The sequence below is a fragment of the Rhincodon typus genome, chromosome 26 (genome assembly GCF_021869965.1).
Source record: "Rhincodon typus isolate 14 chromosome 26, sRhiTyp1.1, whole genome shotgun sequence".
NCBI lineage: Eukaryota > Metazoa > Chordata > Chondrichthyes > Orectolobiformes > Rhincodontidae > Rhincodon > Rhincodon typus.
The window spans coordinates 1,246,064-1,272,556 of NC_063357.1; the positions used below are offsets into that span (position 1 = coordinate 1,246,064).

General features: G+C 41.6%; 1 protein-coding gene across 1 annotated transcript in view; it reads right to left on the minus strand.

Moving 5' to 3' along the window:
• smg6 (SMG6 nonsense mediated mRNA decay factor) overlaps window positions 1-26,493 on the minus strand; it is a 340,627-nt gene that overhangs the window by 90,209 nt on the left and 223,925 nt on the right. Inside the window, 2 exon segments of the mRNA XM_048612318.1 lie at window positions 2,346-2,495; window positions 8,532-8,708. Of these exon segments, the coding sequence (XP_048468275.1) occupies window positions 2,346-2,495; window positions 8,532-8,708 (327 nt within the window).

Consider the following 26,493-nt stretch of genomic DNA (forward strand, 5'->3'; position numbering starts at 1 on the left):
AGGATTTATAATCATCTAGAAAGGAATAATTTGATTAGGGATAGTCAACACGGTTTTGTGAAGGGTAGGTCATGCCTCAAACCTTATTGAGTTCTTTGAGAAGGTGACCAAACAGGTGGATGAGGGTAAAGCAGTTGATGTGGTGTATATGGATTTCAGTAAAGCGTTTGATAAGGTTCCCCATGGTAGGCTATTGCAGAAAATACAGAGGCATGGGATTGAGGGTGATTTAGCAGTTTGGATCAGAAATTGGCTAGCTGTAAGAAGACAGAGGGTGGTGGTTGATGGGAAATGTTCATCCTGGAGTTCAGTTACTAGTGGTGTACCTCAAGGATCTGTTTTGGGGCCACTGCTGTTTGTCATTTTTATAAATGACCTGGATGAGGGCGTAGAAGGATGGGTTAGTAAATTTGCGGATGACGCCAAAGTCAGTGGAGTTGTGGATAGTGCGGAAGGATGTTGCAGATTACAGAGGGACATAGATAAGCTGCAGAGCTGGGCTGAGAGGTGGCAAATGGAGTTTAATGCTGAAAAGTGTGAGGTGATTCACTTTGGAAGGAGTAACAGGAATACAGAGTACTGGGCTAATGGTAAGATTCTTGGTAGTGTGGATGAGCAAAGAGGTCTCGGTGTCCATGTGCATAGATCACTGAAAGTTGCCACCCAGGTTGATAGCGTTGTTAAGAAGGCGTACGGTGTGTTAGGCTTTATTGGTAGAAGGATTGAGTTTCGGAGCCATGAGGTCATGTTGCAGCTGTACAAAACTCTGGTGCGGCCGCACTTGGAGTTCTGGTCACCGCATTATAGGAAGGATGTGGAAGCATTGGAAAGGGTGCAGAGGAGATTTACCAGGATGTTGCCTGGTATGGAGGGAAGGTCTTATGAGGAAAGGCTGAGGGACTTGAGGCTGTTTTCGTTAGAGAGAAGAAGGTTAAGAGGTGACTTAATAGAGACATACAAGATGATCAGAGGATTAGATAGGGTGGACAGTGGGAGCCTTTTTCCTCGGATGGTGATGGCTAGCACGAGGGGACATAGCTTTAAATTGAGGGTGATAGATATAGGACAGATGTCAGAGGTAGGTTCTTTACTCAGAGAGTAGTAAGGGCGTGGAATGCCCTGCCTACAAAAATAGTAGACTCGCCCACTTTAAGGGCATTTAAATGGTCATTGGATAAACATATGGATGATAATGGAATAGTTTAGGTTAGATGGGCTTCAGATTGGTTTCACAGGTCGGCGCAACATCGAGGGCTGAAGGGCCTGTACTGCGCTGTAATGTTCTATGTTCTATGTTCAAATCTGAAGTGTGAAATATCTACTCTTCTAGTGACACTTATGGCTTTATTTAATAACCATGCCCTATATTAAAGTCACTTCTAGATAAACTTGTAATGTCCTTTTGAGATTTGCAGAAACAGGACTTGAAAGAAAAACACTCTGATTAAACTGTAATTGAGCACTTCTCTGCTGTCAAGGTATCCCTGGGAAAGGACAAAATACAATGTGTGGGAGCTTATTCTGTGAAAATTGCTGCTGACTCCTGCATTTGCAAAGATTAAAGGTCAAAAATACATCATTGACTGCAAAGCACCTCTGGGACATCCTTGGACTTTGAAAGGCACTACACAAACGTACATCCTTTGGCTGTTGTTTTCCGTGAAATGCTATCCTTCTCCCTGCTGCTCCAGACTCTTACCTGAGACCTCTAGGGGCCATGGTCTTGATGTTAAGATCTGTGCATAATGAATTAAGTATAGGAAACATTGCAGAGCGCTTGGTTGTAATGCGATGTGAGTGAAGTTTCAGTGGTTAAAGAGTTAATGGAACTAAAGCTGGAACTAATCCTTTCAAAAATAAGAAATCAGTTCTAACTGGTGCACAGGTTAACAAAGTCAGTGGTTGATTTTAATGATTTTAATACGAGACGCCAGGATCTGAACAGTGAGTTAGAAATGCGAAAACACATAACTAACTTGAATAAATGAATCTTTGGGAGAAGCCATCTGAAAACATGTTTTTTTTCTGAATGGATAAATCCAGGAGAAAGCATCTGAGGCTGTTGATATTAACATTTTAAAACATTTATCTTACTTTTAAAAGGTTAAGCTGAGTTTGGAAAAATAACTTGAGTCTGTTCAGGACCAAAGCCAAAGCCTCGAGGGCACACATGTGCATTTTCCCAAAAGGGTCTTTGGTTTGCCTATTTTATAACCAGCCCTGCATAGCACAAGAGTTTGAAGCATATGGCTAGACAGATGCTTCTGGCTCCTATTCAAGGCTGACAGAAATGAAAGGAAAAAAAGTGGAAAGTTTTTTTTTCCCCAGTGAAGAGCCTTGGGTACCTGGATTTTTTCCTGTCTGCGTTGCTGCTCCACAAATCTTTTAGTTAGCGCTTGCTTTTTTGCCCTTAATTCCTTTATATCATCTTCCCCTCCGCTGCCATCGGGCTCAGAGCTTTGTCCCTCGTATTCTTCAATGATGACATCTTCTTCCTGTACATAAATGGTTGGCAACAGAACTGAAGTGAGGAACAATGAAAAATGAGACTGCTACTAACAAGATACAGCAAGGCCCTGCCATCTTCAATATTCAGCTCTATACATTTAACAAAAGCACAGGAACACAGAACCAGGCCATGTCTCATTCGTGCCTTGCTGATTAACAGTGCCTTGATAAGAATAGAAGCCGCCAGAAACTCCAAACCTAGCAGATTCCTAAGTTCAAATTCTAATAATGACTAATATTTGAACGTGCCTTGCCTAATGGATAAATTCCATTAGTTCTATATCAGAATGTTTAGACAGGCCAGATACAGCTTTGTGCCATCATAATGCACTGCTGGTCAGGGAGGCAAAGCTATAGAATTGGGTATCTAACCACACATGGCAAGCACAATCCGCACAAGGCAAGGATCTATTATGCAGTCACCCCAGGCAGCCTTAAGGATCTGCTTCCAAATACCTCACCTGGCTCTGTGCAAAGGGTTAGGACCTGATCATCTCATCCGTCACTTCTTAAGTGGGAAAACATTTTTAAAACATATTCCACAGCACAGCACAGCTGAGTCACTCACTCACGAGAATTCACTGTGTAGGTTGAGTCGCTGGACATCACTCCAGCCAAAGCAATACATCTCTGGGTCTTAAGTGCCACAGCACATTACAATGAGAGAAATAACTGATGGAATGTTCATTGTACTGCTAACTGTTGAGAGTGTATTCAGCGAGCATTGTCATCAAAAAGGTCACTGTCAGTAAAAATAAAATCAAAGGCTTTTACATAAAATACAAAGAAAACCCAGGCGGCTGCATACAGCTTCTCGCCCTAACCTTCTCCCTATTCGTAAGTGGTGATTCATGTCAGAGTACAACTGCACAGACCTTGTCAGCCCAAGTAGCTCTTCTGCAGGTGTGACACCGAAACAGTAAAAGTTGACAATCTGTCTCTGGCCAGTATGGGCTGATTGTGCTCTCAGGAGTGTGAAGGCGAATCTCTGCCTCTACAGTTGCTTCTTGAGATTTGCTAACTCAGCAGATACTAGGTTTTGAGTCTTAGACCTTCCTAGTCAGCACTATTCAGTACCAAGACCACATGCTAATATTTCAGTGACTTTAGCAATCACCAGGAGGTGGTAACATTTCAAAAATAAACAGCATAAAATTCTCACCGCTAAGGAATACCACATTAAAACCTAATGTTAAGAATCAAAGCCCAGTGTCTCCAAATTATACAGAAGTGCCCCGATCTGGAGTACTCCTCAGCAATGCACTGTATGCTGTTCAGATAATGCAGGGACCTTATGATATCAGCAGTCCACAGAAAGCCAGGCAGGGGAAGAGAAACAGTGTAACTTTGCAAAAAAATAGAACTTAGATAATCAGGCATTTAAAAATCCTGACCATTATAATTTTAAGCAGGGTCCAATACTGAGCAGATTTTTAAAGAAATCGTCAGTAGTGATTTAAGTTTGGGGGTTTATTATAGCATTCCGCTGTGAAGACATTGTGGTATGGAAAGAAGTTTGAACTTAAATAACTGAATGGTAGACTTGTTGGTGTCTGCCCGAGGCTACATTAAATACACTGTTGATATTGGATTCAGAAGGTATAAACCCTTGGTTGGAGAGGCACCAGCAGGCTAACAGCACTGAGTTTACTCTCTAAGTTTCACATCAAATGTGTTAGGGACATATACAGCATTGACAGCTTCTGAATCACAATGCAGTGAAATACGGGCCCCACCAGCCATGTATGTACTCTGGCTAACACTGGCATCTGGCTCATACTGCGACCTACCAGATATACCATTTAGTTTAAAGTGGAGAGGGAAGATAACCATTTAGCACTGGTGTGACTTCTGCCTGCCTCATAGATAGTAACTTTGTATCAAAAGCCCCCATTTTCTGTCTGCTTCAGAACACTAGATTACAAGAAAATCTCCATGACTGTAAAATGAACCAGAAAGATGAAGCAAGGATTATGGTGAAAAACTTACTGACTTGGTAAGACACAATACTATGTGGGTTGAACACTTCAAAAGCATCCCATGGTTCTGAATGGGCTATAACAGTGGCAGGAATACAATAATTGGTTTCTCTACCCAGGAAAGAATGCCTACTCCTAGCTGCTATCTGTAGATAAAAATAAATAGCAGATGAGAACAGTTAAGGCTCAGATGTAACATTTTTAGCAGTTAGAAAAGTACCAATTCTTACAGTGAAGGCTCACACAGGAATGGTCTGATGGGGCCTGTGAACCTCAACACAATACAACAATTCCAAGACTGGGCTGATTTTAAAACAACTGTCATTAGAAATTTAAGTCATTATTAAAAGCATCAAAGAATAAAAACTGGCAAGGTGAGGCTGACTGTAAAGTGTGACCCCAACACAATGAGGTGAACCAGATACCTTTGGCAGCTCAAATGTCTGTGAGATGCTCCAAAATGATGTTTTAAAGATTTATTCTAGTTGCCCTGCATAAATGTGCTCAGCCCTTACAGAAGGCCAGCTGTCGCTGGTTTAAAATTATAAAACAAAAACTGAAAGATTCAGAATAAATGGGTTTTCATTCTGACAGTGACATCTCCAGAAAGTTGAGAGATGTTGGCTCCTTGCATTATTTTCTGGCAGCACATGAAGATCCTTGCCTCAGTGACAGCAGCTTTGAGACCTTCTGTACTGTAGATCTGTGAGTCATTAGCCAAGTAAACTGGATTGTGGCAGAGGTCAAGCACTGTCACTGCACCTTTCTGCCAACTACAAATTGCACCATCTTACCTTGGTTCTGTTAAAATATTACTTAAATTGTCAAAATCCTCTCAGGACTTAAATCAGATGCTAAGTATTTGCTGGCAACAATCACTAAACAAAGGAATGTTCCCTTGGTAATGTGGTACTTTCCACTCTCCTTTTTGCCAACTAATCATCAAATATTTGGAACAAGTACCCTTCCCATCCCAACAACCCCCTACCCCATTCCCCCATTTTATCTTTAAGGCAGTAACTGGGGAAGTTTGAATGATATCTATTCGTGTCTGATGCATTACCTACACGGCCATTCCTCACATCAGCCTCAACAGTAAGAGTGGCAGACCACTCAATCATAAGGTATCTCAATGGCCAGCTCCTACAGGACTTGAATGACACACATACCCACACACAAAGCATGGCTTCATATGGTTGAACACACAATAATATACAGAATATTGCACAGAGATTAAGTCATGATGTAGACAGATACAATTTGTGTTTATAGTGCATCTTTATTGCACCAAAACATCCCAAAATCTTTGCAGGAGCATTATCATGTGGACCTGACACAGCTCCATAAAGATATATTAGAGAAAATGATAGAAAACTTGGCAAATAAATAACTTTTCAGCAGTTTCATAGGATCACACAGGCTTAGGGGTAATATATTACTTGGATAGAGGATTGGCTAACCAACAAAAAGCAGAGAGTGAAGATAAATGGGTTTTTTTCTCGTTAGCAGCTGTAACTAGCGGGTGTCACAGGGTTTGGTCTTTGGGCCCAAATACTTACAATAAATATAAATGACTTGGATTTGGGAACATAAAGTACGTTAGCTAAATTTGCAGATGACACTAAACCAGGTGGAAAATCATCTGCGATGAAAGAATAATGAATTTACAAATGGATATGGATAGGTTAGGGAAATAGGCTAAAATTTGGCAGATGAAGCTTAATGTGGATAAGTATGAGGTTACCGATTTTAGTCGGAGGAATAGAAAGGCAACATAGTATCTAAATGAAAAGAAACTTCAGAGTGCTTTGGTGCAGTGTGATCTGAGCGTCCTCATGCATGAATCACTGAAAACTAGTATGCAGGTACAGCAGGAAAATCGAATTTTGGCATTTATTTCTAAAGAAATAGAGTATCAAAGTAGGGAAGTGCTTGCTTCAACTGTACAGGCATTAACGAGACAGCACCTGGAGTACTGCGTATAGATTTGGTCCCCTGACTTTGAGGAGAGATGTGGTTGCATTGGAGGCAGTTCAGAGGAGGGTCATAAGATTGATCCCAGATCTGAAGGGTTTGTCTTATGAAGAGAGATTGAGCAGTTTAGGCTTATACTCTCTAGAGTTTAGAAGAATGAGAGGAGATTTAATTGAAATACATAGAGTGCTAAGGGGATTGACAAAGTAGACATAGAATGTTTCCTCATGTGTGGCAATCTAGAAAGAGAGATCATAGGTTTATCAGATTTAAAACACAGATGAGGAGGCATTACTTCTCCCAAAGGATCATGACTCTGTGGAAATCACAATCCAGAGTGCAGTGGATGCTGGGCCATTGAGTAAATTTAAGGAGGAGCTAGACAGAAGTTTAATTAATGATGGGTTGAATGGTTACGAAGAGTCGGCAGGAAAGTAGAACGGGGCCGGGATGAGATCAGCCAAAATCATATTAATTGGCATAGCAGGCTCAAGGGACTGTATTTCCTACTCCTGCTTCCGGTTCTTATGATCTTATAAAGGAGGAAAGAGAGATGGAGAGGTTTAGGAAGGGAAAGCACCGCCATCAACAGTGGACCAATTGAAATTGTGAAGATGTAATTGGAACAGTACAGATATTAGAAGTCTGTGGGGCTGGAGGAGATTACAGAAATAAGAAAAGGCCAAAGAGAGATTTGTAAACAGAACATGAATTTCAAAACCAAGACAGTTAACTGGGTCCATGAGCACAGGGTGGCCATTAGGGCACAGGCAGAAGAGTTTTGAATCACTTCAAATTTAGAAGGCAGAATATGTAGGAGGCCAGCAGGGATGTGTTGGAATCATAAATCCTGAGGTAAAAGGCACAAATGAGGGATTCAGCAAGAGATGACCAGAGGCAGAGCAGAGTCAGGTGATGTTACAGAGGTGGAATTAGGCATGGATGTGTGTTGGAAGTTCATCAAGAAGCAAATTCAATACTAAAGCTATAAAGATTGAGACAGTTGACAGGGACAGGGGTGGAAACAGTAGCTAGGGAATGGACTTTGTGGTTGCGACCAAAGTCAACATTTCGGTATTGCAAACATTTAGTGGGAGAAAATAGTTGCTCAATCGATGCTGGATGTCAGACAAGCAGGCTGATAATTATAGACAATGGGGAGAGATTGAGAGAAGTGATGATGAAGTGGAGCTGTTGGTTTGCTAGATATCAAACATGGAGGGCCAGGAGATTTCAAGATTGAGATCTAAAGATTTTCTTTTGGTAAGGAAACCATGTGATAATGGAAAAAAGGCTAGTAAATGGAGCCATGGTACATACGTGCCAGGATCAAATCACCTGATAGAACAGGCTACTCGCGTACCAACATTTCCTTAAATTACCAGCTCCAAACAGTATATATTTTTTTTTAATCTCTGTGCAAGAACCCTAACTTATGTGAGCAAGGTGGTAAGGGAAAAAGGTGGTGCCTTCCTGGTTTCATTTGTAGATACTGCAGTGCTGACGGCTGTCATTAGCACTGATAGCCAACATGGCAGTCCATCAACCAGAGATGTCAAAACAGAAACACACAAAGGCTGTCAGGAATTTGTTTATATAGACTATTCAATCCATTAATAAACAGAGCCAAAGCAGGAAGCAGCTGATTCAGCTCCGCATTGTCTAATCTACGTGAGGGATGCACAAACACATGCATCCACGTGATGAATCGATTCCGAGGGAGAAGAGAATTTAGTGAATAAAGGACTGGGGATAGTGCAGCTTTAAGGGAGTATATGAAAAAGCAGGAACCAGCAAAATCCCTAATCATATCAGGATGTGGGCTGCTGCTCAATTTTCCACACAAACCAATGAGTTTGTCTCTTCCTGTATCAGTGCTCCAAGCGGGGCCCCCTGTGAAATCAGTGCCACAGCTATAAACTTTATCCTACTCCTGAACCTTGACCTTTCTGAGGTTAGCTCCATTAAATCATCCATTAAAAAGTGAAATAGAAAACAGCATGTGGATCTCATAGCAGCAGTGGAATTTCAGGAAATGGAATAAAAAAAAAACCCTCTGGTGTACTGTACCTGATCCTCCAGTTGTTTTCCCTGCTGGCTTCCATCTTCCTTTCCCAGGCTGTCTGGGATGGGTGCCATTGACACATACTTTCCACCCTTGAATGCCAACAGAGGTTCTTCTTGGCCGCACAGAGCTTCCAGGAAGTACTTTAGCACTGTGACCCTCTTGCAGTCAGCCGCTATTACCTAGTGTTTTGGGGAGGAAACCAGAACATTAAGCAGGGGGTAAAAACCACATTGTTGGTCAAATGCCAAAAGTCTGATGAAAAATGTGTCAAACAGGACTTAGACTACTGGGGGAAGGGGGAGGGGCACAGCTGAGACTGGGCTGGGGAAGGCATCAGAAGCCACAAGAATGGTCACAAGGTGGTTCACATGCACACACCAGTAGTTGCTACGTGCGACCAAATTCAAGAGAAAGGAACAGTATAAGGACGGAGTAGCAAATTTCAAAAGTTTAAGTCACTAAAAGGAAACTGAAAAGTATTTCCACAATAGCATTAACTTCCTCCTTTCTCTAATTTTAGCCACCTATTATCATACTGCTTGTCAGCCACTTGACATGAGCATGATCCGTGACCACAAAACCAAAATCTTAGGCTTGACCTTAAGCCAAGGGGCACAGACGTGAAGTCATTTCTATATGTTTTCCCCTGGTCAGGAGGTTCACTGACACTCCTCCAAAGTGCTGACTACACACAGCGCTAATTCTGAAACCATAATGCTTGTTTTTCATCACAAATAATTGTACAGAAATTGAGAGCATATTTTGACAAGAGTGTAAAACATTGCATTTTTACATTTAACAAATGTAAAGGCATTGGAATCCAAATGTATTTTTCACAACATGGAATACTGCACTGGCAACAACTACAGATACAGGCAACAGGTAGTTAATTTAATTCACTCAAGAAATTCAATTTCCCACAGCTAAATAAAACACTATCCTGAAAACTTTACAAACAGCCACCGAATTACAGGAAGATTACAGTTACAGGCGAAGCCTAGTTACATTTTGCTACAGGCAAAACTTCATTCCCTACAAACCAAAATCTATTATTCACTAAGTCACTTGGGGATAGCATGTCCTGAGAATAAACTGAACCTCTGTATTGCTAGTAAATGGCACATTGGACTCCAGCATACATCACTTCCTGTTGGAAGACCCAAGATGCAGATACTCTGTGTGCGACAGTGAAGTATTAAATAGGTTTATTCACAAGTAAACCTATTTTCAGAAACAGAATATGGTGATTGTGTTTAAAAATGGCAGCTTGAAACCACAGCATAGAGTGCTAAAAGAACAAACCTGTAAAACCAATACTGGATTGTTCTTCTGAATCCGTAGTGAAGGCACTTCTAGGTAGCAATCACCAAAGTAGGACGAACTTTTACATTCAGTTTAAGGGATAGAAGAGAGGGACCAGGGCTTGTATTCTAAACTTAAAATAGTACAATAGAGGGCACAAGGAACTAGCTGAAGTGAACTAGCAAATTAAAGAGGAGGTCAGTAGAGAAGCAGTAGCAGACATTTAAGGGAATATTTCAGAATTTACAGGATACATTCCAATCAAAAAATTCCAAGAAACTTATCATCTGTGTAACTGAAAAGTTAAAGAAAAAGCATATAAGTGCACAAATCAGGTGGGTCAGAAGACTGGACAGAATATTTTCTTTAAAAAGGAAAGAACAATCAAAATAATGAGGAGGTTCAAAATCAGAGTTTGAGAGAAAGGTAGCAAGAAATATTAAAACAATAAGGGTTTCTACAGATACTTATAAAAAAACTTAACGAAGTACGTCTGGAGAATTAACTATCGGAAAAAAGGAGATGACTGTTCAATCGAACAGGTATTTTGCATGATCTTCACTGTAAAACATCCTAGAAATGTTTTTAAATCAGGAAATGCAAGGGAGAGAGGTAATCAAAAAAATTACAGTCATTGGGGAAACGGTACTGAGAAAATTGTTGGAAATAAGAATTGACACTGTCCTTAGGTCTCAAAAGAAGTGGCTAATGAGACAATAGAGGGCACAAGGGAGGCAGGAGGCTGGACTGTCAATCCACAGACCCAGGTAATGTTCTGGGGACCTGGGTTCGAATCTCACCTGGTGGATGTGGAATTTGAATTTAACAAAAAATCTGGAATTAGAAGTGGAATGATGACCATGAATTGATTGTCGAAAAAGCCCATCTGGTTCATTCATGCCCTTTAGGGAGGTAAAATGTCTTACATTACAACTATGTGTTTGACTCTTAACTGTCCCCGTTTCCCCCCCCCCACCAGGCAATTAGGGAGGGTAATAAATGTTGGCCTAGCCAGTGACGCCCACATCCCACAAATGAACAAAAAAAAAGTTTGTGTGTTGGTTTCAATTTTTTTTATTCATTTGAGAGATGTAGGTTCTCTGGTTACAGCAGCAATTGTTGCAAATCTGCATTATGGGTAGACCCATAGGGACAGTACTCCTGGATTTTGATCCAGTGACACTGTAGGAATGGCAACTTATTTCTGAGTTAGGATGGCAAGTGTGGTGGGGGGGGGGGCTCTAATTTGGAAAACAACTGCTTAAAGAAGATAACTTAAAAAAGACACTCAAAGAAGGAGGGAAGCAGAAAGCAGGGTGCAACAGGCCAGTATCTGTCATGGGGAAAATGCTAGCAGCTATTATTAAAGACATTATTACAGGGCATTCAAATAAATTCAAAGTAGTCAGGCAGAGTCAACATGGTTTTGAGAAAGGAAATTATATTTAACTAACTTATTTGAGTTCTTTGAACAGGTAACATGTACTGTGGATAAGGCAAACTGGTGGATGTTTTGACTAACATCTCCAAAAGGCATCTGGTAAGGTAGAACATTAGAAGTTATTGAAGAAAATAAAAACTTATGGTATAGAGTGTAGTCAGATTGCCTGGATAGAAGATTGGCTGGTTAACAGGAAGCAGAGGGCACAAATGGGTTCACTTCTTGGGCACTCCACATGGATCTGTGCTGGGGCTTCAACATTTTACAAGTGAAATAAATGGCTCAGATGAAAGGACAGAAGGTACCGAGCTAAATTTGGTGATGACACCATGATAGGAAGAAAAGTAAGTTGTGAAGAGGACATAATAACCTATCTGCATCCTTTTGTAGCATTAAGTGAATATGCAAAGATCTGGTAAATGGAATATAATGTAGGCAAATATTAATATTTTTCATTTGGGCAGGATGAATAAAAAAGGACCCTATTATCTAAATGGGAAAAAAATTGCAGAGCCTTGAAATGCAGAGGTGCCTGGGTGACCTAATGCACAAGTTACAGAAGGTCAGGTATGTACAGAAAACAATTAGAAAAGCTAAAAGAATGTTGTTGAATATCGCAAGGGAAATTGAGTACAAGATAGCGAACAATGATACATCCCTTTCAGACATGCTCAAAGCTTTCTATGCTCAGTTTGATCAGAATACCATCAGCATAGTGACACCAGCCTTGACAGCACCAGACACACCTGTTCCCCCGTCACCGCTTCAGACACCAGATCAGTCTTCCTGGGAGTCAACCCAAGGAAAGTGACAGGCCCGGACAGTGCTCCCAGTCGAGTTCTCAGATGCTGTGTGGACCAGCTGGCGGAGATATTCACCGACATCTTCTACCTCTCCCCTCCTACAAACCGAAGTACCCACCTGCTTCAAGAAGACCACCATCATCCCCGTACCAAAGAAAACACAATGTGCCTTAATGACTACCGCCCAATAGCTCTGACTTCAATAATCATGAAGTGCTTCAAGATGCTGGTCATGGCCCACATCAACTCCAGTCTCCCAGCTTGCCTCGCTCCCCTATAGTTTGCCTACCAACATAACAGATCCACAGAGGATGCCATATCCCTAGCCCTGCACTCATCCCTGGAACATCTCGACAACAAAGACACCTATGTCAGACTCCAGCTCCGCCTTCAACTCCATTATCCCTTTCCAGACTGATCACAAAACTACGTGACCATGGTCTCGGCTCTGCCCTCTGCAACTGGATCCTCAGCTTTCTGACCCATAGGCCGCAAGGTAACTGCACCTCCTCCACAATAACACTCAACACTGGGATGCAACCTCAGCCTTCTACTGTACTCCCTGTACACCTACTACTGTGTTGCCAAAATCTGAATGAACACCATCTACAAGTTCGCTGACGACACCACCGTAGTGGGACGGATATCTAACAACGACGAGTCAAGATACAGAAGGGAGATAGAGGGCTTTGTGACATGGTGCAATGAAAATGATCTGACTCTCAACATCGGCAAAACTAAACTGATCATCGACTTCAGAAAGAAAGGAAGAGAACACGCCCCCATCTACATCAATGGAACTGAGGTTGAGAGGGCAAAGAGCATCAAGGTCCTCAGATAACAAACGATCTGTGCTGGACTTCCCGTGTAAATGCGATGGTCAAGAAAGCACAACAACCACACTTCTTCCTCAGGCGACTCAGGAAATTTGGCATGTCCATAAGGTCCTGTACCAACATCTACAGATGCACCATGGAAAGCAGAAACTACAGAAGGTGGTGTGCACAGCCCAGACCATCACGGTAGCCAACCTTCCATCCATGGACTCCATTTATACGGCTTGCTGCCCTGGAAAGGCGGCCAACATCATCAAAGACCCACTGCACCCCGGTAATGATCTCCTACAGCCTCTTCCATCAGGCAGAAGATACAGAAGCCTGAACACACGCACCAACAGGTTCAGGAACAGCTTCTTCCCGGCCGTTATCAGACGGTTGAATGGACTCTAGCCTCACATAATGTAACCTGTGAAGTAACCTGTATACCTCTAAGGCTTTTTGATCTGTACATCCTTTGCTTGCTGTGATCTGCCTGTGCCACTTGTAAACAAAGCTTTTCACTGTATTTCAGTACACGTGACAATAAAAATCAATCAATTAGGGATGCTATGCTTCAACCACATAGAGCTCCAGTGAGACCACATCTGGAATGCTGTGTACAGTTTTGAGCTCCTTATTTAATCAGCCCTACGATATGGTAGGATGTTATTACATTTTTTAAGTTTTCAGAATTTGGAACCAAATAAACACTTTCTCAGAGACAAATAGCAATCTGGATTTTCAACGACCCATTAGAATTGTCTTTGCAGGATTTGCATATGTTAATATCCACCTAGTTATGTTCCACTAGCATGCTCATGGCCTAACAAGGATATACTGCTAAAATGAGATGCAAGGGGCTCCTTGATAGACAAAATTCTTTGAAAGCAGCTTTTTCCATCATTATGGAGATTGCTGTCTACTGTAAGCATACAAGGTGTCTGCTTTAGGCTAATAATGAAATCTGCATCATTTCACCCGTATTGGACTCAGACAGGCTGCCACTCAGATGGATTGGCCTGACCATTTCTAGTCATACATTAGACAAAATATAGCATCAGAAGTTCACACATTAAGGTTCTTTTGTCCCTTTGACACGAACTGGCAAGTCTCTGGTCTTTCACCTAAAAAGCAACATCAATTAATGTTGCTATTCAGCTCAGCTACACCCTGTAAGAATAAATTCCATTCTGGCCATTCTTTGGTTGCTGAAGTTTCTCTTACATTCTCTCTTGGACCTATTAGTACCTATTTTATAATTATGGGGGCATTTTGTTCTAGTATCGCATGTAAGTGGAAATATCTTTTTTATATTTATTCTATCAAACACTTCCATGATATTCAATCACTACCGACTGGACTCTTCCAAAGTCTTTCAACTATTGTAATTGAGCCAATTGGACCAGAAAAGTCCCAGCATTTACCTGCAGCTGTTAATTAGCTAACATAGCATGAGAGTCAGTTCTGAAAGAGAGTCTAATCTGACTCGAAACGTTAACTCTGTCTCTCTCTCTGCAGACCTGCTGAGTTTCTCCAGCACTTTCTATTTTTGTTTCAGATTTCTACCATCTTCAGCATTTGGCTTTTATTTGAGTCTATAATTTGCCTGAATTGCTCTTGAGATTTAGCCTGGTTGCTTGTGATTATCTGTGTGATGGGTACTTGCAAGTTGTAGATGGTGAGAATTTGAGAGTGAAGAGGAAATCAACAGTTGAGAGTCAAAGCATAGAATGTTACTGCACAGAAGGAGCCCATTCAACCAGCTTCTTGAGAAGCTATAGAACTTTGCACATTCCCCACCTCTTTCTCCAAAATCCTTGAAATTTTTCTTAATTATTTATCCAATTCCTGTATGAAAATTACTTATTATCAGGCAGCATAATGCAGATCATAACATCTCACCTCAAACATTTCCTTTCATCACCGTTTCTTTTGCTGAGAAAGACAGAGGGAGGAAGTGGGAGAATGAGAGAAAGAGGAAGAGAGAAGGCGAGGGAGGGAGAGGGAGAGGAGGTGAGGGAGGGAGAGGGAGAGGAGGCGAGGGAGGGAGAGGGAGAGGGGGCGAGGGGGGGGGGGGGGGGGGGGGGGAGGGAGGGGGAGGGGGAGGGGGGGAGAGGGAGAGGGACAGGGGAAGAGGATGGAGGGACGAAGGTAGGAAGTTTATATAAAAAGAGGACATGGAGGGAAGAATGAATAGCAAACAGAGACAGTGTGAAGTGGGAGAGATGGGAAAGAAATTTACGCTGCTAAACACAGTGTAAAACAAATTCTACCAAACAGCATTTCTGCTCCTCACAGCCCTGACTTAGCGCACGCAAATCTTGCTGTGTTGTTGCAGTGAAGCACTGTTTTTGAATTGCCTTTCTGGGTCTTAGTTAACTGTCTTTTGCAGCTCCTAACATGACAAAGATTTAAATCAATGGAAGATAGAGCTATGCAGAAACAGGACAGTACAACTAACTTTGGACTGACGTAGCATTAGGACCTTACACAGGCACAGGGCCACATACAGGTCTTGTATAGGGGCAGGAGCTTGGCCAGGGCCAGTTCAGGCACAGGAGTTTGTCCAGGGCTTGTATAGGTGCAAGAGCCTGGACAGGGCCTGTAGAGGTAGAGGTAGAGGAAACCAGACACGTTGTTGCTCCCATGTCTGCAAATAGACAATATTTCATTGACTAACCCTCCTTCAATATCACTTTAAAACATTTTCCAGTTATTTGTCACAATATTACTTATATCACTTTCAACCATTTCAGGATTTATTCTGTGTCCCATAATCTTCTCTTCAGTTGAGGTTGATGTTTATTCTATAACCTTGCCATTTTTGAGCGTCATCCACAAATTAACAATAGCTTTTAACAAAATAAAAACTGAAAGAACTGTAAATTAGGAACAAAAACAGAAATTGCTGGAAAAGCTCAGTAGGTCTGGCAGCATCTGTGAAGAAAAATCAGACAGCAGTTCTGAGGAAGGGTCACTGGACCCGAAACGTTAACTGATTTTTTCTTCACAGATACTGCCAGACCTGCTGAGCTTTTCCAGCAATTTCTGTAATACCTTTTAACAATTCTTCACAATTTGTTTCTAAAATAATTCATGACTCCATTTAAGTTTTTAAACAACTTTCCTTATAATCCTTGGTTTTGTTGTTCTGCTCTTAAACTTTTACTGAGTCTCTCATTATCCTTTAGCTTTTTTATCACTGTCCTTGGGCTGTTTAGGTAGAGATCATGAATGTCAAGAACAGGTACAGAAGTTAACCTGAAAGACTAATAGATTTATATTTGGATAAAGAGACTACAAAGGAGTGTTGAAATCGTGTCTTAGCATTAGAAAGCCTTGAATTAACCCCAGGTGGAATAGTGAGAACTGTACTGAGCAACATACCTTAGGAAGGAGAGATTGGCCTTGGAAGAAGTGCAGCATCAATTAATGCATTAGAGTGACACAGGGACCAACAGAGGCAAATTATGAGGAGGGATTAAACAAACTAGAGCTGAGTTCTCTGGAATTTAGACGATTAAGGCATCACTTGATTAGAGTTTACAAGATATTAAGGGAATCAAATCGGTAGAAAGAGAAACTATTTCCATTGTGGGGGACTCTAAGACTGGGCACCAGATTCATAAAATCAGAGCCATACCTTTCAAAAGGTCAGATTAAGGGGCATGTCTTCGTACAAAGGGTGGTAGGATTTTGGAACTCTCTTAGGCAAATTGTGGCATGGGAGAAAAATTGTTAATTTTAAAACTTAGATAAAGATTTTTGTTAACTAAATTATTAAAGAATACAGGGGAAAATTGTGCCAGTGGAGTTAGATCTGAGATCAGTTGGGATTTCAGTGAATGATGTAAGCCTATTTGAATGCTAAGTGGCGTTCTTCTGTTCCTCACTACTTCATAAGCCCTCGGTATCAATTTTAATCGATTTAAAATCTTTTAATCCATGGCATCTTAAAATCTTTGGTAGTTCTTCGCTTTGAGTATTCAAAACAAAGTATTCAGACCTTCAAGTATACAAGCACTATCACATGGATTGGGGAGATCTGTGCAACATTGATAAAATGGAATATTACTGACTTAAGATTTGCTTCTTACTCAAGCCAATATTTGACATTAATGTTCAGTTGACTAATCACAAAAAGCTCAGATGAGAGCTTGTTATTGCCCCATTATTTCTTGATTGATCTATACTCTATGTGAACAATAAAGAGCTTGCTCAGGTAATCTGTAGGCGGATGGAACTGAAAGCTCTGCTCAGTTTATTTCAAACTGACCATGGCCTCAGAGATCCTGTTCACGTTAATGATGCCTTAAAAGAGGTTTAAGGTACAAAGTTGGAGAAACAGATCAGGGACCACATACGAAACATGGGCTGACCATCCTCAGAAAGTGTGCAACAAGAATGAAACATGGGACACAACAAATGTACTCAAACTCAACAATGTCAAAGGATTATGTAACTGAATCAGATTCACTGGTTAGCAAGTTGTGGACATAGAACAGAGAACAGAGAACAGAACAACACAGTACAGGCCCTTCGGCCCATGATGTTGTGCCGACCTATTATCCTACTAAGATCAATCTACCCTGCATGCCCTACATTTTACTATCCTCCATGTGCCTATCCAAGAGTCGTTTAAAAGTCTCTAAAGTATCTGACTCCACTACCACTACCGGCAGCGCATTCCACATGCCCACCACTCTCTGTGTGAAGAACCTACCTCTGACATTTCCCCTTTACTTTCCTCCAATCACCTTAAAATTATGCCCCGTCATGATAGTAATTTCCGCCCTGGGAAAAAATCTCTGACTATCCACTCTATCTATTCCTCCCATCATCTTGTACACCTCTATCAAGTCACCTCTCATTCTTCTTCGCTCCAATGAAAAAAGCCCTAGCTCCCTCAACCTTTCCTCATAAGACCTGCCATCCAGTCCAGGTAGCATCCTGGTAAATCTCCTCTTCACCCTCTCTAAAGCTTCCACATCTTTCCTATAATGAGGTGACCAGAACTGAACACAATATTCCAAGTGTGGCCTAACCAGGGTTTTATAGAGCTGCAGCATAACCTCACGGCTCTTAAACTCAATGAAAGCCAACACACCATATGCCTTCTTTACAACCCTATCAACTTGGGTAGCAACTTTGAGGGATCTATGAACGTGGATCCCAAGATCCCTCTACTCCTTGACACTGCCGAAATTCCTGCCATTAACCTTGTATTCTGCATTCAAATTCGACCTTCCAAAATGAATCACTTCACACTTCTGGGTTGAATTCCATCTGCCATTTCTTTGCCCAGCTCTGCATCCTGTCAATGTCCTGTTGCAACCTACAACAGCCCTCCACGCTGTCCACAACTCTACCAACCTTCGTGTCATCAGCAAACTTACTAACCCACCCTTCCACTTCCTCATCTAAGTCATTTATAAAGATCACCAAGAGCAGAGGTCCCAGAACAGATCCCTGCAGATCACCACTGGTCACCGAGCTCCAGGCTGAATACTTTCCATCTACTACCACCCTCTGTCTTCTATTGGACAGCCAATTCTGTATCCAGACAGCCAAATTTCCCTGAATTCCACGCCTCCTTACTTTCTGAATGAGCCTACCATGTGGAAACTTTTCAAATGCCTTGCTAAAGTACAATTGCATGGAAGAAAAATGTCTGCATTTTACCAAGTTATTTAAGGTGGTTTGCAAACAAAGTCATCCTGAAATAAAAAATGATACACTGGCTGGGTCCTTACTTGCCAAGTGCATGAGGCTACCCTGAATTTGATTACGGCCCACTTTTGAGGCAACAGACCTGGTCACAACTCCTGGGGGTTTTCATTCCCAATGCACCACAACAGTGAAGCTATATGCTAAACTTCTTTACGTGTTAATTTTTCTTAGGGAATTAATCCATTTTAAACTAAACTGTGTCAAAACTTTGTATAAAGAAATTAAATACAAACTCATCAACCAGTGATGCACCAGAGGAAATGAAAGCCTCTCTTGATATGATTACCTGTTTATCTCAAGAGGTTAGCTGGCTTGGCTCAAGGGTTCTTCTTTTGTTCAGCTTTAGTTCCTATATATTCTCACCAGTGCAGTTTCCTAATTGTGCTGCTATTCGCATCATAGAGAAATCAAATTGATTTTTTAAAAAAATGGACGTATTAAAAAAAAGTGAAAGGTCTTAACAGGGAACTATACAGAAGCACAGTGACGTAGCACTATTCACTCTTTTCATTTTATTATGCATCTGCCTTTGCCACTTATATCTCTGTTCATCGAGTTAGACGTCCTGAGTTTCCATGACAACATCCTCCTGCGTTGCTGCTTGAAGGGACATGTAGCTCCCGTGCAAGGACAGCCCCCAGTGACATTGATTTTATTACTTATAAGAGCTTGACGTCAGTAGGTGTGGGCTTTTAGAGGAGTCTTCATTTATCTATAAATGTCATTTCACCAAAACAGGTTCTTGTTTAAACCATATAAGACGTCATTCCCGAGAACTCAAGAAGCCTAAGTGAGTGAGCACAAAGCTATAAATACAGGAATAGGAAATGCTGCACTCTTGCTTCTTTTAGCTATTTTTAAAAAGTCACTTATTTCAGCTTTCATTTCAATGAAAATTATCAAGTGTTAATCATCCAAAAGACAGCAAGTTGCCTGTTATTCACCAAAAGCCCTTAAGCAATGAGTTCAGTCACTAGCGCCTCATGAAGCCCCCTCTGTTCAGTTCACTATTATAATTGTACCATAGGCAGAGGATCAGGCATGACTGAATGTTCATTTCACAATTATGTAGGTTCACTACTGAGATGCACCATTCAACTTCAATTGGAGCTGAGTTGAGGGTTCCATAAGTCTGATTGTGACCAGACAACTACAGTATTAAAATGATTTTCAAATTTTGATATTTATTTTATTTTCCAGCCAGAACACCAAAGACAGGCCTCTACAAGTAAGGAGCATGCAATTAGCCCCAATACATTTCACTTCTGCATCTAATTTGCAGCCTCTTGGGAGACAGTTTCATTCAGTAAATGATGGTTTTTCTTTGTGGAATTAGCTGTTCAGAACTCGCAATGATATAAGGGCAGCTGCAATGACACATAATAAGTCTACATGTTGAACTTCGTTGTATATCTGAATGCAGCATTCATGTCTGATGTTGTTGCTAGTCATGTGATTATATTCAGTTAGATTAACAGGGACCGAAAAGATCCAAGAATCATATTTCAAAATAGAGTGGGCAGCTTTCAAAGAATAATAAAAAGTTACGGTGCAGAAAGAGGCCATTCAGCCCATCATGCCAGCAGCAGAAATTTTAACAAGTTAACTGATTAGTTTCAATCCCCTTCAATGGTTGTCCCTTAAAATAGTTACCCAATTCCCTTCAAAAGTTACTATTGAATCTACTTCCATTATCCTTTCAGTCAGCACATTCCAGAGCATTTGGCAATTTGATGGTTTGCCAATCACCAAAAACCTATGCCCTTTGGTTCCTGACCCTCTTGTGACTGGAAACAAACTTCACGTTAGTAACCAGACTGAGTTTTATTGAAATTGTAACAGAGACGTTTGATGCAAGATAGAATTCCAAAAGGTATTTTTTCAAGTAGCACATAAGAAGCTTGTTAGCATGAGGCCCATGGTACACAAGGAGCAGTGACAGCATGGGTAAGTTAGTTGAGTGACTGGAAGAACAGTGGCACTAAACAGTTCTTTTTCAGACTAGAGGAAGGTATAAATAGGAATCTCTGAGGGTCTGTACTAAAACCACTGTCTTTTCATTGATATTGTTGCCTTAAAGATTTGCTACTGTGTATAAATTCAAAATTTGGAGAGGATGCAAAATGTTGAAATATGCAAACTGTGAGGAGCATAGTTATTCACCGCAAGGCAGCAAGGATGTAGACAAGTGAAATGGGCAAGCAACAATCAACATTTAACAAAGAAAAATGTGAAGTGATTCAATTATGTAGGAAGAACGAGGAGAAAAGATACAAGATAAAGGGTGCAATTCAAACGGAATATGAGTTTAGAAGAACGGGGTTATATATGCATTTGAAGATGACATGGCTGGTTAAAAAAAGTGACTAAAAGGACATAATAGGCTTAACTTTCTGATGTTTCAACCCATCCATTATCTCTAGACTTCTATGGGTTTTCTTTTGGTTCACTTGTGGGACATGGGTGTTGCTGTAGGCCAGCGCTTTTATTGCCTGGCTCTAGTTGCATTTGAGGTCGTGGGGGTGAGCTGCATTCTTGAACTGCTGCACTCCACTGCTGTGGGTTGACTCACAATGCTGTTAAGGAGGGAATTCCAGGATTTTGACCCAGCAACACTGAAGGAATGGTGATATATTTCCAAGTAAGGATGGTGTGTGGCTTGTTGGGGATCTTGCAGGGGGTGGTGTGCCCATATATCTGGTACCCTTGTCCTTCTAGTTGGTAGTGGTCGTGGATTTGACAGGTGCTGACTGAGGATCTTTGGTGAATTTCTGCAGTGCATCGTGTAGATAGTAAACACTGCTGCTACTGAGCATGAGTGGTGGAGGGAGTTGATGCTTGTGAATGAGGTGCCAATCAAGCAGGTTGCTTTATCCTGGATGGTGTCAAGCTGCTTGAGTGTTGTTGGAAAGTATTGTTTCCTCATCCAGGAAAGTGGGGAGTATTCCAACACACTCCTAAGTTGTGCCTTGTAGAAGGTGAACAGGTTTTGGGGAGTCAGGAGGTGAATTACTCACTGCAGTATTCCTAGCTTCTGATCTGGTTTTAAAGCTGTGTTTATGTGGTGAGTCCAGTTGAGTTTCTGGTAAATGGTAACCCCCAGGGAGTTGACAGTGGGGGATTCAATGATGGTAACAAAATCATTAAATGTCAAAGGGGTGATGGTTAGATTGTGTCTTATTGGAGATGGTCTTTGCCTAGTATTTGTGTGGTGCGAATGTCACTTGCCACTTGTCAGCCCAAGCCTGGATATTGTCCAGATCTTGCTGCATTTGAACATGCACAATGTTCAGCACCTGAGAAGTCAGGAATGGTGCTGAACCTTGCACAATCAATCATCGGCAAACATCTCCACTTCTGACCTGCTGACGGAGGGTTGATTAGCTCAGTTGGTTTGTGATACAAAGCGATGCCAACAGCATGAATTCAATTCTTGTACTGGCTGAAGTTCCCATGAAGGCCCTGTCTTTTCAACCTCATCCCTTGCCTGAGGCATGGTGACCCTCAGGTTAAACTCACCACTAGTTGACTCTCTCTCTGAGATAGCAACCCATTGGTCCTCTGGGTCAACAGCAATTTTATTTACTCTTTCTGCTTAGAGCGATATTTTTCAGTATCTAGAAGATAGCAAGAGCTGCTAACGCTGGAGATAGAGACAACAGTGTGGAGCTGAAGGAATACAGCAGGTCAGGCAGCATCAGAGGAGCAGGAAAGAAGAGGGGTCCCAACCCAAAACGACAACTTTCCTGCTCCTCTGATGCTGCCTGACCTGCTGTGTTCCTCCAGCTCCATAGTGTTATCTCTGACTCCAGCATCTGCAGTTCTTGCTATCTCTGAGTGATTTATAACCCACTGCAAAGTCTCTTCCAAGGATGCCCACCTTGAAGAAGTTGTCCTCCTCCCTCCGGAAAGACCCCCCTTTCTGAAGGGTCCCGACCCAAAACATCAATGTTCCTGCTCCTCAGAAGTTGCCTGACCTGCTGTGTTGTCTCTTTTTCAATACCTACTTGCTCAGAATCACAGAATTCCTACAGTGCGCAAAAAAGCCATTCATCCCATCGAGTCGGCATTGACTGTCTGAAGAGTGTCCCCTACCCTACCCCTGTAACCCCACATTTCCCATGGCTAATCCACTTAATTTGCACTTCCCGAGACATTATGGGCAAATTAGCATGGCCAATCCACCTAACCTGCACATCTTTGGACTGTGGAAAGAAACTGATGCAACTAGAGGAAACCCACACAGACACGGATAGAATGTCACACAAGGGTAGAATCGAACCAGGTCCCTGCAGCTCAGCAAACACAGATACAAAGAACTCATTAAATAATTTAGCTCTGCCTTGAGCATCTAAAAGAATATTACTCCCTTGAGGCGTTACAGAGAGACAGCAGCGATATTCCAAGTATTGAAACATACATTTCAGAAATGTTTAAGGAAGTTAGATGTATTTAGAATTCCGCACTGCATATGAAAAAAGTGACTTGCAGGTGATTTAATCGATAATCAATTGAGAAAGTCAATTCAGGAAAATTGTTTATCAAGGCAGATTATTTCAGTATGATTGGCTGGAGTTTAAAGAGGTAGTCGTTTATCCGTGTTCTTGAATATCACATGGCCTACATTTAGGTTTGCCAACACTTGGAGAATGAATTTCTGAAGGTTTCATACCTCATTGCTTCCCACTGCTGGATGCCTAGCATGTCCATTCTCAGAGACTCTTGTCTTCACAAAAAAAATGAGTGGTGTTAGCTGACCAAATGATTGAAGAATCCCAGTCAAACTCCCTTTTTCCTCACTGCAAACATTTTCAGAACAATGAAAATGTTCAAAGGAAATTAAATACACACAAGGTTCAATTCCACCCTTGAGCGACTGTCTGTGTGGAGTTTGCACATTCTCCCTCTGTCTGCGTGGGATTCCTCCAGGTGCTCCTGTTTCCTTCCACAGTCCAAAGATGCGCAGGTTAGGGTGGATTGACCATGTTGAATTGCCCATAGTGTCCAGGGATGTTTAGGTTAGGTGGCTTAGACATGGGGAAATGCAGGGGTAGGGGAATGAGTCAGGGTGGGATGCTCTTCAGAGGGGCAATGTGGACTTGTTGGGCCGAATGGCCTGTTTCCACATTGTAGGGATTCTATGATTAATAATGTTGCAATGATTTCTCTCATGTAACAGTCTCCTGGGGGCTTATTTTTCAATTCCCCTGTAGAATCCAGCTATGTTGAGAGAGCTGACAGTCCAAGTCTCCATTGGAGTCTGTAACAACAACCATTCCGCAAGCTTCCTAGTTTATTTTGTCACTTCTAACTCAACATCTGGAAGGGATGCATCTGTGCGATTAAGTCTGGAAGTGAAATATATTGTGCACATGGCATAGTAGGCTGAAAACATAGATCTGTGCATATAAGTTGAATTAAAAAAAACCAAAAGCTGAGAAAATTAATACAACAGGGCACGCTATAAACTATGTACCATTAACCACACATAATTTGACGTTCATGTGAAAAAAATTCAAAATTTTCATAAACTGTACATTGCAGTGATGTGGGTTTGAACGTATTACAGTTAATAGTGTGAAGCTGGAGGAACATAACATGTCTGGCAGCATCAAAAGAGCAGCAAAGTCGATGTTTCGGGTTTACACCCTTCATCAGGTGTAAACCTGAAACATTAACTTTCCTGCTCCTCTGACGCTGCCTGACCTGCTGTGTTCCTCCGGCTCCACACCATATTGACCCTGACTCCAGCATCTGCAGTTCTTGCTATCTTGAATGTATTAGAGCTTAGACAACTGATACGTTGCTGGAGAGTGACAGGGTTAAGAGATATGGGAGAAAGCAAGTAGGATGGGTTGAGATCAATTAAAAAAAATTGTGTTATTTCGGCCTAATGGCCTTTCCCACTCCTGTATCACTCTGTGGTGGGTCCTACAGCTTTCAAAGGTCAGCTAAGTGTATCCCTGCTGAATGCGGAAAACCTAAATAGGGAGCTCCACGGGGGAGGGAAATAACCTAACGATTCAAATACCCCATACAAAGATTATTTTATTTAAAGCAGCAACCTGGATGATCAGAATAGTTCATACTGTAACACCTACATGTAGCATCTCCTTTAAAGGTCCAGAGTTCCTAAAAGGCAATCTCACCAACCGTGCGTGGTATCAATTATTTAATATTGCTTTTGATCACAAAATTATAAACATTCGGGGAGCAAGGTGCAAAGATAAACAAATTAATGAAATGAAACGGCCTCCACACTAATAACTGTTGCTGACAATTAATCAAATGACCACGGTCAGTGGAATCTTAACGAGGCCATTCATTCTACTGTGCCTGTGCAGATTCTTCAAACAGGCCATTCATCCTACTCCAAGGCCCTTGCCCATAGACTTGCAATATTTTCCTCTCTAAAGGAGCAATCATATCTCTTTTGGAGGTTACCATTGATTCATCTTTCAACACTGGCACAGGTGTGTGATCCAACCCAACAAAGGAACAACACCACAGCAAGATCAGTGAGTGTCACATGGCCGGGGGTGGAGGGGGTCAGAGCTGGTAATTAGGGAGTTAGTAGAGAACTCTGAATAAGCCATTTGATAACACAGAGCTTGAGTATTGATGAGAAAGGAGACATGATGCTGAAGCTTTCCATCTTGTACTCATCAGGTTCCAGAAACACAAGAACACCAAATCTCATATGACTCAAGTCAAAATAGAAATGTGGTCTGCAGGCAGAGTTTAGGGAGTTACCAAAGAAACTAACAAGTGGGTTGTCAAAGATGGTAATCACTAGATTACTTCCAGTACCAAGTGTAAGTGAACTTAGAAATAGGGTGAAAGGGCAGATGAATATGACTGGAGAATGGTGCAGGAGGGAGAGTTGTAGATTTTTGAGACATTGAGATCTTGGGAGAATGTGACCTGTACAGGCCCGTATGTGAATATAAGTGGTCCTTGTGGAACGATTTGCTGGTACTTTTGGGTAATGTTAAAGAAAGACAGCAGAGGTGGAGGAGCCAGGAGATAATGAGAGACAGGAAAAGCAAGGTCTGAAGGGAGTAGATACAAGTTCCAAATAAGAACTGAAAGAACTGCAGGTGATATAAATCAAAAACAAAAACAGAAATTGCTAGAAAAACTCAGCAGATCTGGCTTCTGAGGAAGGGTCACTCGAACTGAAACGTTAACTCTGATTTCTCTCCACAGATGCAGCCAGATCTGCTGAGTTTTTCCAGCAATTTCTGTTTTTGTTCTAAATATAAATTCTTATTGGTGAAAGGGCTGACAACCAAATGATACCAATATAAGGTGATTAGCAAATAAAGTAACAACCAAATGAGGGGAAACTCTTTCACTGCAAGCAATTACGATTTGAAGAGCACTGTCAGATGATGATTTTTAAAAAAATTGTTCAGGTGTTGTTGCCTAGGCCAGCATATATTGCTCATCTCTAATTGCCCAAAGAGCAGTTAAGAATTACCTACATTGCTGTGTGTCAGGAGTCACATGAAGACCAGACTGGATAAGGACAGCAGATTTCTCTCCCTAAAGGACACTAGTAACCCAGATGACAATGGAATGGTCATTAGGCCAGCTTTGCAATTCCAGATTTTTAAAATGCAAATTTTACCATCTACCACAGTGGGATTTATATTCACATTCCCAGAACATTAGCTTGGGGTTCTGGATTGCTAGTGCAGGGACATTACCACTACACCATTGTCTCCTTCAGAGTTTGAATCAAGTCACTCAAAATTGAACTAGATGAGTATTTAGAGAGAAAATAATTCAGGCCAAGGGGAAAGGCCAGGAAGTGAGATAAGGTGACTTGCAGAGAACCAGCAAGGCTACATGGTCTCTTTCTGTG